General features: G+C 39.8%; 3 protein-coding genes across 3 annotated transcripts in view; 2 read left to right on the top strand and 1 right to left on the bottom strand.

The window, feature by feature from the left end:
* Window positions 1–2,070, bottom strand: part of TMEM87A (transmembrane protein 87A) — a 34,009-nt gene extending 31,939 nt beyond the window's left edge. The window contains exon 1 of the mRNA XM_044662189.1: window positions 1,927–2,070. Coding sequence (XP_044518124.1) covers window positions 1,927–2,070 — 144 coding nt within the window. The remainder of the gene's footprint in view (window positions 1–1,926) is intronic.
* Window positions 2,071–4,528: 2,458 nt separating this feature from the next.
* GANC (glucosidase alpha, neutral C) overlaps window positions 4,529–16,206 on the top strand; it is an 80,515-nt gene continuing 68,837 nt past the window's right edge. The window contains exons 1-3 of the mRNA XM_044660020.1: window positions 4,529–4,655; window positions 5,826–5,888; window positions 6,398–6,503. Coding sequence (XP_044515955.1) covers window positions 4,624–4,655; window positions 5,826–5,888; window positions 6,398–6,503 — 201 coding nt within the window. The 5' untranslated portion in view covers window positions 4,529–4,623. The remainder of the gene's footprint in view (window positions 4,656–5,825; window positions 5,889–6,397; window positions 6,504–16,206) is intronic.
* LOC123237899 lies at window positions 9,203–11,714 on the top strand. The gene is made up of 2 exons (XM_044665109.1): window positions 9,203–9,908; window positions 10,993–11,714. The coding sequence occupies exons 1-2, from the start codon at window positions 9,686–9,688 to the stop codon at window positions 11,475–11,477; spliced, it is 708 nt and encodes a 235-aa protein (XP_044521044.1). The 5' UTR covers window positions 9,203–9,685; the 3' UTR covers window positions 11,478–11,714.

The following is a 16,206-nucleotide window of genomic DNA, read 5'->3' as shown; positions in this document are numbered from 1 at the left end:
CCAGTCTCAGATCAAGATGGCTAGACTGGATTAGGCCACTTGATAGTGAATTTTAACTTTCTACAAAGGAGAACATTATTGGACAATCTAAATTTTGCAAAACCCCAAGATTAGTTTTCCTTATTAAAGGAAAGAGAAGGAGGAATACATTTATTAAACACTTACTATGTACCAGGCACTATGATAAGAACTTTTTAAATATTATCTCATTTTAGCCTCACAAAAACCCTGGGAGGTGGGTGCTTTTATAATCTCCCTTTTACAGTTGAAGAAACTATAATTACTTGCCCCAGGGTCACACGTTTATAAGTATCTGTAGCCATTTTTTAATTCAGGCCTTCCAGACTCAAAAAAGCTCAGAATTCTATCCATTGTGACACCAGGTACCTACAATTTTACACAGTTCTTTCCTTCTAAGAAAACTTCTGTCACTTGTGGCAGAAATATACTTTTATTTAATAGAATGTGAACTAAAAATTCTAGGAAAGACAATGACTAAACATAAAGTTATTGTTTTAACTCTTTCTTTATTCAATTCATTTTCTTTCTGGAGGAGTCTGATAAAGTCTACTACTCAAATTAAATTCCAAAAACACTTGGTAAATGCCTATAATGTGTTAAGCAAAGAGCTAAGAGCTGAGGGAGAGTCAAAGTTTAAATGAGACATAATTCGGATCCTCACAGAGCATATCTAATAGAGAGCTATGAATACACAACTATAACACAAAATATACCATATGTGAATTACTAAAATGAAAAACAAGTGTTTTGTAAAAAACGGTTCTAGGAAAAAGGTCTTTACAGAAAGAGAGAGATGACAGTATGAGGAAGGGGAAGACACCAAAGAAGCTTCTTAATAGAAAAAGTCTTTTAAAAGTATAAAGGTCTAAAGTTCCTCTTGCTAGGCCTAAACGCACAGTTTTATACTTTCAACTATAGTAGGTATAAAACTATGCACCTCAGAATCAATATTAAATTCCTAATTAGAGACTACAATGATCATCACCCAAAGAACATTTCTAACACTTTAAGAGCTAAAGGAAACAATGAGATTAGGTGCTCTCATTTCTTCCCATGCCAGAACTAAGTGTACCCCTGTCAGTGAGCACAGAGAGTAAGTAAAGAATCTATCTGATTTCCAACATGATCCATTTTTTAAACATTTGCATCCTGCACAAAAGGGACATTTGATAGTAGTCTGTCATTTCTAAAACAAGATAATGCCTCAGCGGAACCGAACTTCAGAACGAGGTGTGTTGTTCTCTCCAATTCAGTCAAATCCATGCTAAGATATGAGGCCATCTCAAAGCAAACTATGTTCAAGGAGTTTCACTGAGGCCTAATTACACACCTCAATTCAGGATGGACAAATGAAAAAAAAAAAATAAGCAAATGAAACCAACCACGGTATGAGAGTCCGGTTCATTAGCGGAAGAAAAATTCTTAATCAGAAGGCCATGAAAGAGGAGGCCCTACTTCTTCTATCTCCCATTTAACTCCAAACACTTTTAACAAGGAAACAATAACAAGATCTCGACAGCACGACTCCATTAATGAAAAATCCTCTAATGAGAAGAAAGGCGGCTCTTCCCTGTAGATAAGACCGCAGCAAGGTGTTTGCGGGTCCCTCCAAGTCACGCCCTGACTTCGGCTCTCCTCTTACTTTCCTAGGAACCTGTTCCCTACCTAAAGTAGTGCCACCGGCCTCCTCCCTCCTGCTCTACGATATCCCCATTACTTCTGCCCCCTGACTATTACTCCTTTTTCTTCTGGGAAGCGAGTTTGATTCCCAGGTCCCTGTCAGATGATACAGAAGGGACCCCAAGCATCCCAATCCATCTAACTGGCTGACTTCGCAGACCCCCGGACTGAACCCCTCCGGCCACCGTACTACCAGCGCAGAGAACTACAGAGAAGAATGCTCACCAAGTGCACTGGGACATGCCACTTGGATCTCTCAGCGGCGGCGGCTGGTCCTGGCCCCACGCTGGGAAGAGACAGCGGGGATGGCAACGTCCCGAGAAGAATAAGAGTGACAGGCACTAGCCGAAGCCACGCAGCCGCCGCCATCTTCGCGGGACTGGTACGTCCAGAGAGGAGCGTTTCACCTTCTTCCGGTCTCCCTCCCACCTCTTTCCGGTCTTGCGCTAGAGGGCGGCATTATCCGGGTACTCAGAGCCTCAGGGAGCTCCTGTTTGTTTTTGACTTGGTGATGGAACCCTCCCTCCCCCAGACACCCCGGCCTTACTGCCAATTCAGGCGCGAGGCTGCGGAAGTAATGCGCAGGCGCCGTCCCCCATCTGGGCCACTTTGGAGGCATAGGATAGGAGCCGACTGTCACTCCTAGTCTCCACACAAAGTACGGCTAAAGTTAGGCTCCTTGTCCACACTTGAGGGTTGGATGAATTTTAACACCCTGCAGTTTCCCCTAGCCACCGTCTCCCCTTACCTTACCCCCAGCAAACGTCCCCAGCTGAGGAATGGATTATAGCTCCTGTTTACATAGCTTTCAAGTTTAAAAAGCGCTTCCCCACCCCTACCCCGGGGTAAGCTTGTCTTTAGGGGGAAGCTTCTCAAAGAAAGGCCCTGCTGGCCTTAGGATAGTATAGAATACGGGAAAGAGCTCAGGACCATGGCTAGCCCCATGCCTTCATTTTTACTGGTGAGGAAACTGAAGCCCAGAGAGAGTCAAGGGATTTAAAAATCTCACCACCACCACCCCATTTCCAGAATCATATGACACAACATCAAATGTAGATGAACTTATCTTAGTTATTACCTGGGACAAGAAGTACTAAAAAGTGGCCAAACAGAGCCAATGAGAGGACTGTTCAAATTTCCCTTCTTTGGCATGTAGTACACAGTGCCTGGACACTCTAGTTATGTTGTTTGTCCTTCATTTTTTTTCCAGGAGGACCAATGACATCATGGGATGATATCTTGACTTGTTCTTTAATTAGATTTAAGTGAGGCAGAGTTGCACAAAATCATTAGCCTCACTCTCTTTTCCAGTGTCATCGATGTTCAGCAGCAAGACAAACTTCAGGTTGACTGCTATTGGTCCTGGATGCAATGGATGACCTTGGTATCTTCCATGTCTGACCAAGCTCTAAGAACTCTATGGAACAGATTGTTTTCATCTGACCATTCCAAGTCTTTACATACTTGGATAGATACACTAACTAGCTGGTGTTTGGTTAATTTCAAACTGGTTTAGTGCCAGGTGGTTTTACCAAGATGTGACTGCTAAGCATGCAACAGCTTATTGGAGTCACAGGTAAGAGCTGGGTGACAGGTAGACTCTAAAGGTGGATAAGCAGCCCAGAATCAGACTAGGCAAGCCTTCATATCCTAGGTGCTTGCCCTCCTTGAACACTCTGAACAGTAGATGAGTCAATGGATAGAACTCTGGTACTGGAGTCAGGACAGACCTGAGTTCAGATTCAGCCTCAGATACTCACTTAGCTATGTGACCATGGGCAAAGGCACTTAACTTTTGTTTGCCATAATTCTCTGGAAAAGGAAATGGTAAACCACTCCAGTATCTTTGCCAAGAAAACTCCAGACCTGACTGAACAACAATTACAACTACAATTCATTCATACTAAAGTATCAAGGGATTAATAGCTTAACCTGTTTTCCTAACATGAGGCCCTTAACATGTTTATGTTGAATGAATATCCTGGACCTATGGTGATCACCCATCTGCTAATATTTTATCTTGTATGAGACACAGAACAAGGAGCTAGTTGGTATAGTGGATAGAGAACCAGGCCTGGAGTCAAAAAGATCTGAATTCAAAATAGACGTCTGACACTTACTTGCTGCCTAATGGCACACAAATCATTTAACACCTATTTGCCTCAGTTCCTCCTCGGTAAAAATGGAGACACACTGAAGAAGAAAATGGCAAACCCCCCCAATATCCTTGTCAAGAAAATGGTCACTAGGGTCAACTGAATAACAATAAATAAGTGTTTTGTCCCATCCACTAAGTACAGAATGGCAATATCAGATGGAGCCTTTTATTTTTATTTAAGCCCAAATTGGTCACACAGCTAAGTGCAAAAGGCTTTCCAATACGTTATTTCATTTTAATCCTCACTGGAGGCCAAAAAACTTTTTACCATCTTTTTTTATGATGATTTCTTCGAAGTCATTGAGCTAATAATAAAATATTGGAGTTTTACTAGCGGAAAACAAATCTTTTGACCCAATCTAGTTCTACTACACAGAACCAAGTTCTCTACTGACTGATTGGTTGGCTTCCTAAACGGGGAGAAGGTGGGGGATGACTAGCATCCTTTCTATCAGTCACGCTGAGACAGGGAGAATCTTGTTTCTCCCTTTCCCCGCCTCCCAGGTGTCTCTGAAAATAAGAGTCTAGGTCTTCACCTCCTCTGCCTTCCTTACCTAAAGCCATCCAGAGAGCTTATATTTTGACAAGACTTCTTTTTCCCAGAAGCTTATGGGAAGGTGGAGCCTGGACTGTAATTGACTAAAGACCTTTGTGTTGATTTAAACGACCCCCCAGCAGTTGGCAATGGAGACTACCTCGGTGTGCGGGACTACCCAGCGGGTCTGAACCCGAGCCTTAGGGGTACGCAGAGCTTCAGGGCGGCCATGGAAGCGACTGGTAGCGAAGACGCCATCAGGTAAAAGGCCCCCGGTTGCAGACTTGAAGGGAGAACAGCAAGTGAGAAGAAGGGATCGTTTCCCTAACTAATGTTCATTTTTCGAAAAGATTTGCTGTTCCTTACAAGAATATTTTTTCTTGTTCATTTTTCATCACTGTAATACGAGTTGGCTGTTACTGTCATCCTCCACGCCTTATGATAGGTCTAGTGAGGATGGGGCGGGAGTGGGGGAGGGAAGTGAAAGGGCTGGGCTTGTCCAAGGTCACCAAAACTGCCTTTGGTAGCGATGGGTTTAGAAAGCTGTAGAGTTCCTAATTTTCTAGGTCCTTTGCTTACCCTGTTCAACCCATGCCTCTTTTCTAGAGCAGTTACTCCTAAAGCTCATTCTTCCGACCTGAAAATAAGATCCGGAAAGCTTTTCCAACCATTGACATAAAAAGCAGCATTTAGTGAAGAGTGGTCTAGGATTGAGGGTTTCTTACTTGCCCCGAAGGTAATCTTTTAGGCAAGTGCATATTCCTGCGCTCGTTCAGACAGTACTTTTTAAAAATTCTGGCTCTAGTACAGGACCCTTTGTAATCACTGAGAATGTGCTGACTCCAGATATTCTAAGCCACACCTCTGCTCGAATCAATTGTAATAGATAGATCGATGAGCAAATTTATGCAGGATATAATTATTTCAACCTAACACAAGCTTACTTAGATACTTTCATGCTTAACTTTGTTTTGTTATGGAAGCACTTTTCTATAACCTCGTGGCTAAGTACATATAACCTTAAAAATATATGTGTGTATATATATATATATATGTATATATTTATACCTTTTACTTTTGTTCCTATTATCATTCTGATGCTCCAGATTCCATTAATGCAGTGGTATCCTTTGATCAATAGTAAATTGCACTTAGCTCTGCTCACAGTTTCATTTCTCCTTCACAGATCGTAAGTCCTATGTATAGAGCTTTTTCAGGGAGGTTTCAAGATTACTAGGCATTATCACTTGAAAATATTATATTTATGTCATTTTTTCCTGTTATAGCAGAATATAGTGACAGAAGTTGATATTATGAGATAGATTTCAAAAGGTATACTTTCCATATTCGTGTAATAACTAGATAAACTTAAAATATTAAATCTGGCAAAGACAATAGAAAGTCAAATTCTTAAAACTTTTTATTATTTAGCTTTCAAGATGAAGCTGTGGATAAAAGCGTATTTAAGGACTGCAACAAAATTGGTTTCTACAGGTAAGGAAAGAGAATGATATATGAAGCAAAACATTCTTGATAGCATTTCTTTAAAAATTTGGGAAATTTTAGATCATAAAATAAAGATGTCCTTATAAATTATCTCAATAATAATAATAGCTTCTTGGTTTCTTCCCGTTCTTTTTATCAAGGGGAGAATTTTATGGGGCTATCCTATTGTTAATTCATTAAGCCACTGGATTAAGCAGTATATGTCTCCCAATATGTCAATTTCTCAACACTAGCATGGACAGGTACCAAATACATGACCTATTAATGTCATCTGTGAAAATGGCCACATCTCCTCAAGAAATATAACCAAAGGAAAAAAATATAATCTTGACAAATGATTTGTCAGTTAATTTTAATAGCATCTGTACTGCCTTGACCAGTAAAATAATGTCATTCTGAATATGAACATATCAGAATGTGCATTTTCTCTAACGCTCTACTACCTTGGATTTTGCCAATCAAAAAGTACCTCTCTGACATCTTCTTGGTATCTGTAGACGTCAGAAGCTACTCCCAAGGAAGAATACCTATCGGGCATTACTGGACTCAGTCACATCAGGCAAAGACAGCTCCAAATTCCAGATCATCAATGAAGTGAATAAGGTGAGACCAGAGTTTCCCCAGTAAAAGTGTTTGCTTCTCTAATTAATTGGGCTACATATAAATACAGTTCCTTTAAAAGGAATTGAAACTGCCTACACCAATCCAAAAATAAACTGTTCTCTACCGTAGTCCAAAACTACATAAAGGTTAAGTTAAGAGGGAGTGGGGAGCAATATTACATGGTAGTGTCTATTCTGGCACCAACTTATTCTGACTTTTTGCAGTGTCCCCCTTAATATGCCAAATGAGAATAAAGTAGCAGATTCAAAGTTTCCAAATCTCAACAAGGAGAAAAGGGACCAATATTTTTCTATCTCAGCACTTAGAATAATATAGAAAAATATTTTCAGTAACTTAAGTCTCAAGAGTTCTAGTTCACTAAGATACTTTGGCTAGGGGGCAGCTAGGTAGCTCAGTGGATTGAGAACAAGGCCTAGAGGCAAGAGGTCCTACGTCCAAATCTGGCCTCAAACACTTCCTATCTGTGTGATCCTGAGCAAGTCACTTTACCCCCATTGCCTAGCCCTTACCACTCTTCTGCCTTGGAACCAACACCCAGTATTGATTCTAAAATGGAAGGTATGGGTTTAAAAAAAAAAAAGAAAAAGATACTTTGGCTAAGGAGATAGCACAGATATGCTACTAAAGTTAGAGGACAGGAGTAAGTATTTGGTGTTTGGCTGCTGAGGGTTTTTTTTTCTCTTCACCATCAATAGTCATTCTTATGTACAAAATGTCATTTAAATAAGCTCATCATAGTAGATAGTATGATAGAGTTGACAGAATCAGTTGACAGAGGCCTGGGATGCATTCACCACAAGCAACTTAAATTTTTGTGGATTCTAAAAGCATAATTCTAGCATCATGTATCTCTGTGATCTCACAAACTAATCTAGCTCTGAAATATTCTTTTTCAACTACTGAAAATATTTTGATGAGTAATTCAGCTGGATTAATTTCAGTTCAGACATTTATTAAGTACCCACTATGTACAAGGTACTAGGCAACCAGAGACCAAAATAAAACTATCCCTTCCAGATCAATAAAAAGATTTTTCCCTATCACTGCAGATATGAGAACCTTAATATGGTTCCCCCTCTCCCAAAATGTTTTTAAGAACTTCCTTATCTGCCTCTGTAGTTTATAATCAATCTCCTCAAAGCAAATGAAGTACCTGTTTCAACTTCAGAGAACATGTTTTTCCCCAAAAAATAGGTAGTTTCTTTATTTTGCTCTCAGATACTGAGACTGCCCGGGAATTCATATTACAAACTAAAATTATGTAATTTGAAGTGAAATCCAGGATTTCTTGCATTTGCAGTATTACCCTAGGCAATCCTGTCAGTTAGCAGAATGAAACTCTAGCATGGCAGGTACCATCCCAGGTGCCAACTGACAGTTGGGCTGTGACTATATAAGGCCCTGCAAACTCAACCTTGGGGTTCTGATTTCCTTGACCTTACTCAGACACCCAACTACCCCTGATCTTCCCCTTGGGCACCCAGAGAGGGATTGAAGGGAAGTGGGTTGTGCAATGTGGGCAGGGGTTAGTTTAGTAGCCTACTGTTTAGGGACATCCCTAGAACAACTCAACAACTTCATCTGTTTAGCTGGTGGAACAAATAACATCAGGCTAGTGTCAAGTTATTTCTGGCTGAGGCTGGTTCCCTCAGCCTGACCAGACCTTCTAGGTCCATTGCCAACACTTGCCACTTGCCCCTAGCAACAGCTTTACAAGACCTTGAACCCTCTTACCTTAGTTTTCTCTTCCAGTTTAAATAAATCCCTTAGCCTAAATCTGTGAATTCCTGTAATTCCTTCAACATCACCAAGGCTAGGGAGACTAAGAGGAGGAGAGAATATTTAGAAGTTGAGGTTACTGTGAAGCAGAAGCTAAGCCTCCATTGTATTCAGGAAGTAGAGTCCCACTTCCTGCTGGGTTCTGCTCTCACCCAATAGGAAGGCAGTTACTTCAGCAGGGAGGGGCCACACACTCAACACCTTAAAGGAGCCTACAGCTGACAGTGGAGATTGACTGGGCACCACAGCTGAGGCTGCTCATCATTGATAATACCTAGCTCCAAATCTCCTGCTAGATTAGTTACGGGTTCCCAGGTCCCTGGTGACTCACATTTACCATCATCATCATATTATACATTACATTATTATCCATTACAGAAGTTATGTTAGGACACCTAGGATTTCTGTAGCCAATTTATGCTAAAGGAATAAATAGTAGGATAGATCTGGGATTCTCTTCAGAGCTTCCTTCCCCAATATCAAATTAAGAGGCACATTCAGAATAATCTTGCCTATCAGAAGGTTGCATTTTTGACTCAGTTTACACACACACACACCCCTACATATACATTCACCCTCTTATAAAGTTCCTTTCTTCAGTTGCCTTAGCTATTCAATTACGTTTGTCAATTTACTTTTCTTTAATACCAAATAGTGACTTTCCAGTTCCCAATAGCAATTCATATCATTGCTCAATATCTTCAATATCTTTAATTATTTATTTCAGAATGCCCTATTAGTATCAAGCCATGGACCCTGTGGAAATAAAACTGAGCCTACCATATTGAAGAGTTATGAGCAGTAGTCTGATTCTAACCTAATAGCTACTTGGGAATTTTGAGTTGACAATTTCCCCCTTTTGGGAAGCCAGTTAGCATCACTGATTGATAAGTGCTTCTGGCCTCACAAATGAAAAAACCTTATATTTGGTTCTCTACTCACAGACATTTGAGGGAGGACCAGGAGCATGATGGGTTTAAGAAATACAGGAGGTCCACAGAAAAAAGTCTTCTAAGAAGTCATCAGTCATGTCTTTCCAGTCAGTTGGTCAGCAGCCTTTTCATCTCATCTTGTTTTCTCATTCCATTGTGCCCACCATCCAGAAAAAAGGGGACCTCTAGATGCTACTTTCTATCTTAGGGGAGCCCAATGAATATATTGAGTATTTAACAGTCCATCAGAATGATGAGATCTATAGAGTTGTAGCAATTCAAAGGAGGAAGGTAGATTTCAAATGCACTGAAAATCAGTATTATTCCAAATTTAAAGCCCTCAAGGCAGCTTTCCCTCAAGGTATTTGATACCAGTGCCAGAAGTGGTGGACTCCCCCACCACATTGCCTTTTACAACACTCTAGACCATTTGTCTACACACCCTTCTCCATGGACCCTGAATACTTGAAGGACAATGTTGTGCAGCTCAGACACAGAGACCAGAGCCTAAGAGATTTGGACACCCTCATGGAAGAAGAAGCCAGAGTCCAGGAGGTCCCACAGGATCTCACCATACGACAGCACCCAACATGGTGGGAAGCAGAAGAGACTGATGTCAGCCACCTCCCCATCAAGACAGAAAATGATGAGGAGCCTGTGGATCAGACTCCAGGTAATAGAAATTTGGGGGATACATAAGAAACTAGACATTCTGGAGTCATAAGCAATCACACGTGACGGTCAAGGGAGGGAGCTGCTTCAAATCTTCTCAGTTTCATGTCTGTTGGCAGTTCCACACCATTACTATATCCATTACTTCACTAGAAATCACTAGGACTGAAATGGGTAAGCTAGGAGTCTGTGTTGGCATCCCCCATTGGGATGTGCTCAGTTCTCCTGTTGTGTCTGCCACACTCAATGCTCCTGAAACTAAGCATCCACTGAGCAAATAACCAAGATTTGGGTTAGCTTTTGAAGTCCCAGAAATGAGCATTCAGAATGCCTAGCAAAGCTGTGATTTGTTGATCCAGAAACCCAGTAAAGTTGAATGGTAAACTAAAAGGTGGACTAGTCACTTAAAATTATTTCAAGATGTAGACATTAATGTCATCACATTAATCTTTTATATAGTTGGTGAAGGATAATGAAAGATGGTAGAGGTGTTCCTGGGTCAAAGGTTATTGGATAGATTTGGAGTTGGCTAGTAGGCTGGTAGGAGAGTGGACTGTATGAACAGTTAGGAAAAGGTTTGTTGAGAAAAATCTAAATGGTGTCTAATCAAAGAAGTGCCACTTTCTTTTCTTGATACTGACTTTTCACCCTAGCATTGTCATCTCTCCATACATATGTAATAGTGGCTAGGTCTTGGCCTAAGCTACAAAGAAAAGCTACCCTAAAAACTGGAGGGCAAGGACCTAATATGTATATATTTATTATGTAACAATATGTAGTATGTAACTACATATTACATGTATCATGTAATGATATATACTCATATATTTAAATGGATCTCTATATTTGCAGATAGATAATATCTATGTTTATGTCTAGACATATAAATCTACTTACATATTTATTATATATATTTATATTTAAAAGACAAGAACATACACATACAAATGGTCTCCTCAGGACAGTGGTCCCTTAGAATAAACATTTTACAATATTGCTTTATTTTGCATTGTGATCCTTTCTTTAAAATTTTCATCTGGTGAGAATAGCCAGCCATTTGGCAAGTTTTTTGCTTTCTTTTACAGGCTGTTCTCAAGATTTCGCTTGTAATACATCTTGCAGCTTCCTCAAGGAAGAAGATGTGCCTCTGAGCCCCTCTATGGCCACAGCAGGCATTTCCTGTAAAGCAGAGCCTGAAAATGATACTTGCCAGCCCCCCAGTTTTTTGCCCTTTACCTCTTCTAAGGCTGATGGGGATGGACCTTTGCCCAACCAACCTCCTCCTCGGCGAATCAGGCAGAGGCGACGGTCACTAGCCAATACTATCTCTGCTGAAATGGCCAGGAACAGGAGATTAACATGGGACCTAGCCAGACGATCAGAGGCACATCTGGACAGGTTAATTGCCATTGGGGAGCGGGCTAATGCTCAACGTGAGGTTGACAATGTTCTCCGCAGAGAATCAGTGCTAGCAGTAAACCAATTGGCTACAACTGTGGAGGGGGCAATAAGTGCCCTGCACCAATTCAATGAACTCCTGGACCATTCTCTAAACCCTGGAAAATCCTAACTAGCATCTGGAAAAACTGCTTTTCCACTGTCCTAGGCCTTTGCCAGTCCTGGACATTGTGGTGGGAGGGACCTGAGACCAACAGGAAAGGTAAGGTTCTACCCTCCTGGGAGAGCAGCATGGTTGGGATCTTCACCAAACGATTGTAGAATAGGTGTTTTGTGGTTTACTCTGTTACACGTTTTGGTGTTCATTCATTGTCGGTCTCAATTTTAGATAAATAAAATTTTGTTTCTATACAGTTGTGGAAAGTCTCCTGCTTAATGAACATAAAAACAAAGCCATCTCTCTCCATTGATTCTAGGTCATCCACATCCTCTTTTATTTTTTTCTGCCTGTACATATGGCAAACTGCCTAATGTTAATTGTGTTTAGCAGAGGGAAACTATAGATTAGGGGAAAGGAAATTCTAGCCCAGAACACTAAATATCTTGATAGTCTTTCCAAAAATAAGCATAGTGTTGAGGAATGAGAAAGAGGCTTTTGAAGGTTACTTAGGCCTTTTGCACTTAAGCCATTCTGCATCATTGGACATTATTCCTTTCTTGAAGATAGTCAGATCTATGGTCTCCTTCACTAACTCATTTTTTTTATTTAATCAGTTACATATCCTAATAATACTTATTTTCCTTATATTTAGCTAAAATTCCCTCATTAAGTTACAGATGATCCTTTGTGTAATATTTCATAATTTAAATTACTGCTAGTCTCAGTAATTCAGTTCCTATAACTTTGCTTCTCCATTCGACCTATTTTCTACCCCTTTAATCATGTCATTGTTCTCCCTGGTCTCTTGGTCTTTAAAATTATAAGACCACTGAGAGAAAAGATCATAGAGCTAGCTGAATAGAAAGATGAGATGATCACTTTTCTTGCTATATTCAATTTAGAAAGAGTCTAGTCTTTTTTTAATGTTAACTTGATGTAACATCCTTGATGTAAATAACAATTAAATTCAAACAAGCTAATTATTCAGTGCAATTCAGTGCTTGTCAGGGTTTTGCTGTGTGCAAATAGTTTTGACTCTAAGGAATTTACTAGGGGATACCTCTCAAAAACAGATAATATTAAATAAGAGAAAATTTGAGAAGTTAGGAAGATGAAAGTTAACAACTAGGGAATTAGGAGTGACTTCACATTAAAAAAGTGACATATAAACTCAGCTCTAAAAAAAGCCAGTTTCTGAGAGGCCGAGGGGAGGAGGAAGGGGATGCCAAACGGAGTGCTTGGCCTTTACAAAGGCAGAGCTAGAAATTCAGGGACAAGTAGGCCGTTTTGATATATGTAACAATGTGTAACTGAAGTAGACCATTTATAATTGTATTAGATAAAACTGGATTTACATTTTACAAATATGTGAATTTCACTAGTCTTTTTTTTCTTAACCCTTACCCTCTGTTTTAGAATCAATACTAAATATGGGTTCCAAGGCAGAAGAGCAGTAAGTGCTAGGCAATTTACGTTAAGTGACTTGCCCAGGGTCACACAGCTAAGACATGTCTGAGGGCACATTTGAACCCAGGACTTCCTATCTCCAGGCCTGGCTCTCTATCCATTGAGTAACCTAGCTCCCCTTATTATATTGTTTCTTTTAAAATGACTGCTGCCAATTTTATGATTGCTAGGCAATAACCTTTCAACTTATATGTTGTTTGGGGTAGGGTTTTTTTTTTTTACTTCTAATTCCTCTGCCAAATCCCATTCTGATAGTGAGGGTTTTTTTCCTTTGAGGGGACTCTTTATTATTGACCAGTGCTGTCCAGCATTTTCCCGTATCTCACAATTAATAGTAGTGACAGTTGGCTTTTCAAAATGTTTTCACATTTGTCATCTCATTTTTTGTTTGATAGCAGTCGTGAGAGATGAGTTTTACCTCTCAACTTTATAGATGAGATTTGGCTAGGTTATGATTTTTTAATTGATGATATTATTGAGTTAGTGCCAGCTATAGCCAAAACCCATATTTTCACAACTTCCTACCCATTCACTACCACACTAAACCCTCTGACTCCTTACACAATGTACTTTATGAAGCAGTGACTGAAGCAATTGGAAGTTGCTGGGAATCCATGCTCAGAGTATGTTACTGGCCCAATGTTCTGTCCATTGAAATAGGGGAAGATGGGGAACCAAGCAGCAGATACAGCTTTATGTGTGGCCGGGCCTGATGGTTTCAGAAAAATGATTACAAAAAAGTGATTCCAGCAATGTACTATGTAACCAACCATCCTAAACCAGCAAGCTCTCCTTAATTGGTGGTGCCTCATTAATTCTTTAATTAAATCCTTAAAGTTCTTGTGAAAAAGATTTTTAAAGGAAACATTTACATGTGGCATATTTTGTATGTTATTTTTTTATATTGTTCGTTTTTTAAAATAAGAAATCTTATAAAACCAAAACCCCCAAGATAAACCTAAACAAACAATTGAAAAATCACCTGCTTTTATCTGCATTCTGACTCTCACAGTTCTCTCTCTGGAGGTGGAGAGCATTCTTTGTCCTAAGGCCCCCAGAATTGCATGTGACATACTTTGATACCTCCCACGTCTAAATTTTCAGACAGTGAATAGTTTTTTGTTGTTCAGACCTCAAACTGCCAAAATCAGTTTTCTTAAGTTTATGTCCATTTCAGCATTTGGCGAACAATTTTATCTTTGCCCATTTCCACAAATGAATTCTGAAATAAAAATTGCGTGCTTATTGACTCCCATTCTTTAAATATGTAGATCTCCAGTGGAAGTTAACTGAATATCTTAATATTTTAAATGTTACAAATAAACAATTTTTAAAAAAATAAAAATTGTGATGTAGATGTGGAACCCACAATCTTTATGAATAGAAAGCAGTTATCCAGATAATTCACATAGAATTACTTTTCTCCCACCTGCTCCAGTACATTTTTTTCAGTGAGTGTCGTGGAGCCATTACTATTTATGTAGTATTTTTGCAAGATGCTGTGGGCACTGCAGAGGAAAATGTGTCTGTATTCCAGTCTAATTTGAGGAACTTCTATGTACATGCATAGAGAACCAGAAAATAATACTCATAATAAGTGCATGAACTGTTAGAATTTATTTTTCATCTACTACATCAGTGATTCCCAAAGTGGACACCACCGCCCCCTGGTGGGTGCTGCAGCAATCCGGGAAGCAGTGATGGCCACAGGTGCATTTATCTTTCCTATTAATTGCTATTAAAATTTTTTAAAAATTAATTTCCAGGGGCACTAAGTAATATTTTTTCTGGAAAGGGGGCAGTAGGCCAAAAAAGTTTGGGAACCGCTGTACTACATTAAATCTTACATCAGGGACCTGGAAGAGAAAGGCTCCATTTCCTATATATTAGGGAGAATTACTGTGTATTCCTGTCTGGAATCTGGGTTCACGATTCTATCTAGTCTATTGCTTTTTACATTTTCTTTGTCCTTAAGAACCCTCAGAAAAGTTCTCCTTTTTAGTGGAATTTGGTTAATAAATGAAGGGGACTCCTGAGTACTTGCAAATCTTCACCTGCCCACCTGTTGGCATAGTGAAGAGCTGGGATTTGATAAGCCACCTCTTAATTAGCTGGTTACCATTAGAAATGCCTTGGGATATTTAAGGGAGGGGCCAAATAATGAAGGCCTAAGACTATTGATTAAATTGCCTCATGAGGATTGGGGATCCATGGTCCTTTGAGAGGGCCATAGGCCCATATGTCACTTTATCAGTTATGATGCTGACCCAACCAATAAATGGATGTGTATTTAATAAACTGATATTTCTTACCCAAAATCAGTCTCTTGAGATAATTTTAAATCATACCAAAACATAGGGAAGATCTGATGTCAGCAATGTAGACAACTTCCAGTGTAGGAACTTAGTTCCCCCAATGCAAAACACAACCTCTCTTTGACTTACTTGGTAAAATTGGTGAGTTATCTTAAAGTCCATAGAATTTAGTCATTTTTAGAGTCACACAGCTAATATCAAATGCAGGATTTGAACCTAGGTCTTCCTGGTTCCATGCCTAGAAATCTAGCGATTGCCACACGGTCTCAAGTACAATAATAATTTTGGAGGGGAGGGACAGAGGAGGATGGGACTGCCCTCATGATTTCATTGGTGAGAGGACCTAGCTATGTAGAAACTCCACTATTGCAAATGGGCAATTTGCAACTTACAGTCTAAGAGAGTTGCTTGGGCCACTGAGGTCACAAAACAAGTATTCATCAGAAGCAAGACTTAAAACTGAGTTCTGCCCATCATATAGTATAAATCCCAGGCACAAGAGCTCAGGGCACAGACTAAAGTGAGGTAAGTAACATTTGGGGGGGACTAGATAAGTCATCTGCCAGATCTTGATTGAAGGCCTCTACAGGCATGGATTGGTGCGTAGAAAGGAAACTGGGCTCTTTCAGGTTGCTGGAACAACCCAAGCTTTGGAAGAGATAACCTACTTTGGGGCATAATGAGAGATTGGGATGAAATCTGATAGAACTTACATTGAAGTCGAGAGCAGAACCTTGAGTACTAAGCAAAAGTTGAATTGGAACAAAAGGAAGGTTTTGGCTCTTCTTTATCACAACTGAATGGTTGTCACAGGGTGAAACAAAGCATTTGCACCCATTTGATCTTAGCACCAAAATAATCCAGACTCTTCCTTGGGGCTACAATCTCAGAAATATAATAAATCATTGAAATCATTAATTATCCATCCCTAGGAGGTTAGTGATAATAAAAGAACTATA

Source organism: Gracilinanus agilis, chromosome 2 (assembly GCF_016433145.1).
Source record: "Gracilinanus agilis isolate LMUSP501 chromosome 2, AgileGrace, whole genome shotgun sequence".
NCBI lineage: Eukaryota > Metazoa > Chordata > Mammalia > Didelphimorphia > Didelphidae > Gracilinanus > Gracilinanus agilis.
Note: the sequence above shows the minus strand (reverse complement) of the source record. Positions and strands in the feature narration are given on the sequence as shown.

Bases quoted from the DNA above. Each gene is read 5' to 3' on its own strand.
- LOC123237899 (XM_044665109.1), top strand. From the start codon at position 9,686: ATGGACCCTGAATACTTGAAGGACAATGTTGTGCAGCTCAGACACAGA. The intron at 9,909-10,992 runs GTAATAGAAATT...TTTCTTTTACAG, and splicing joins GCCTGTGGATCAGACTCCAG to GCTGTTCTCAAGATTTCGCT.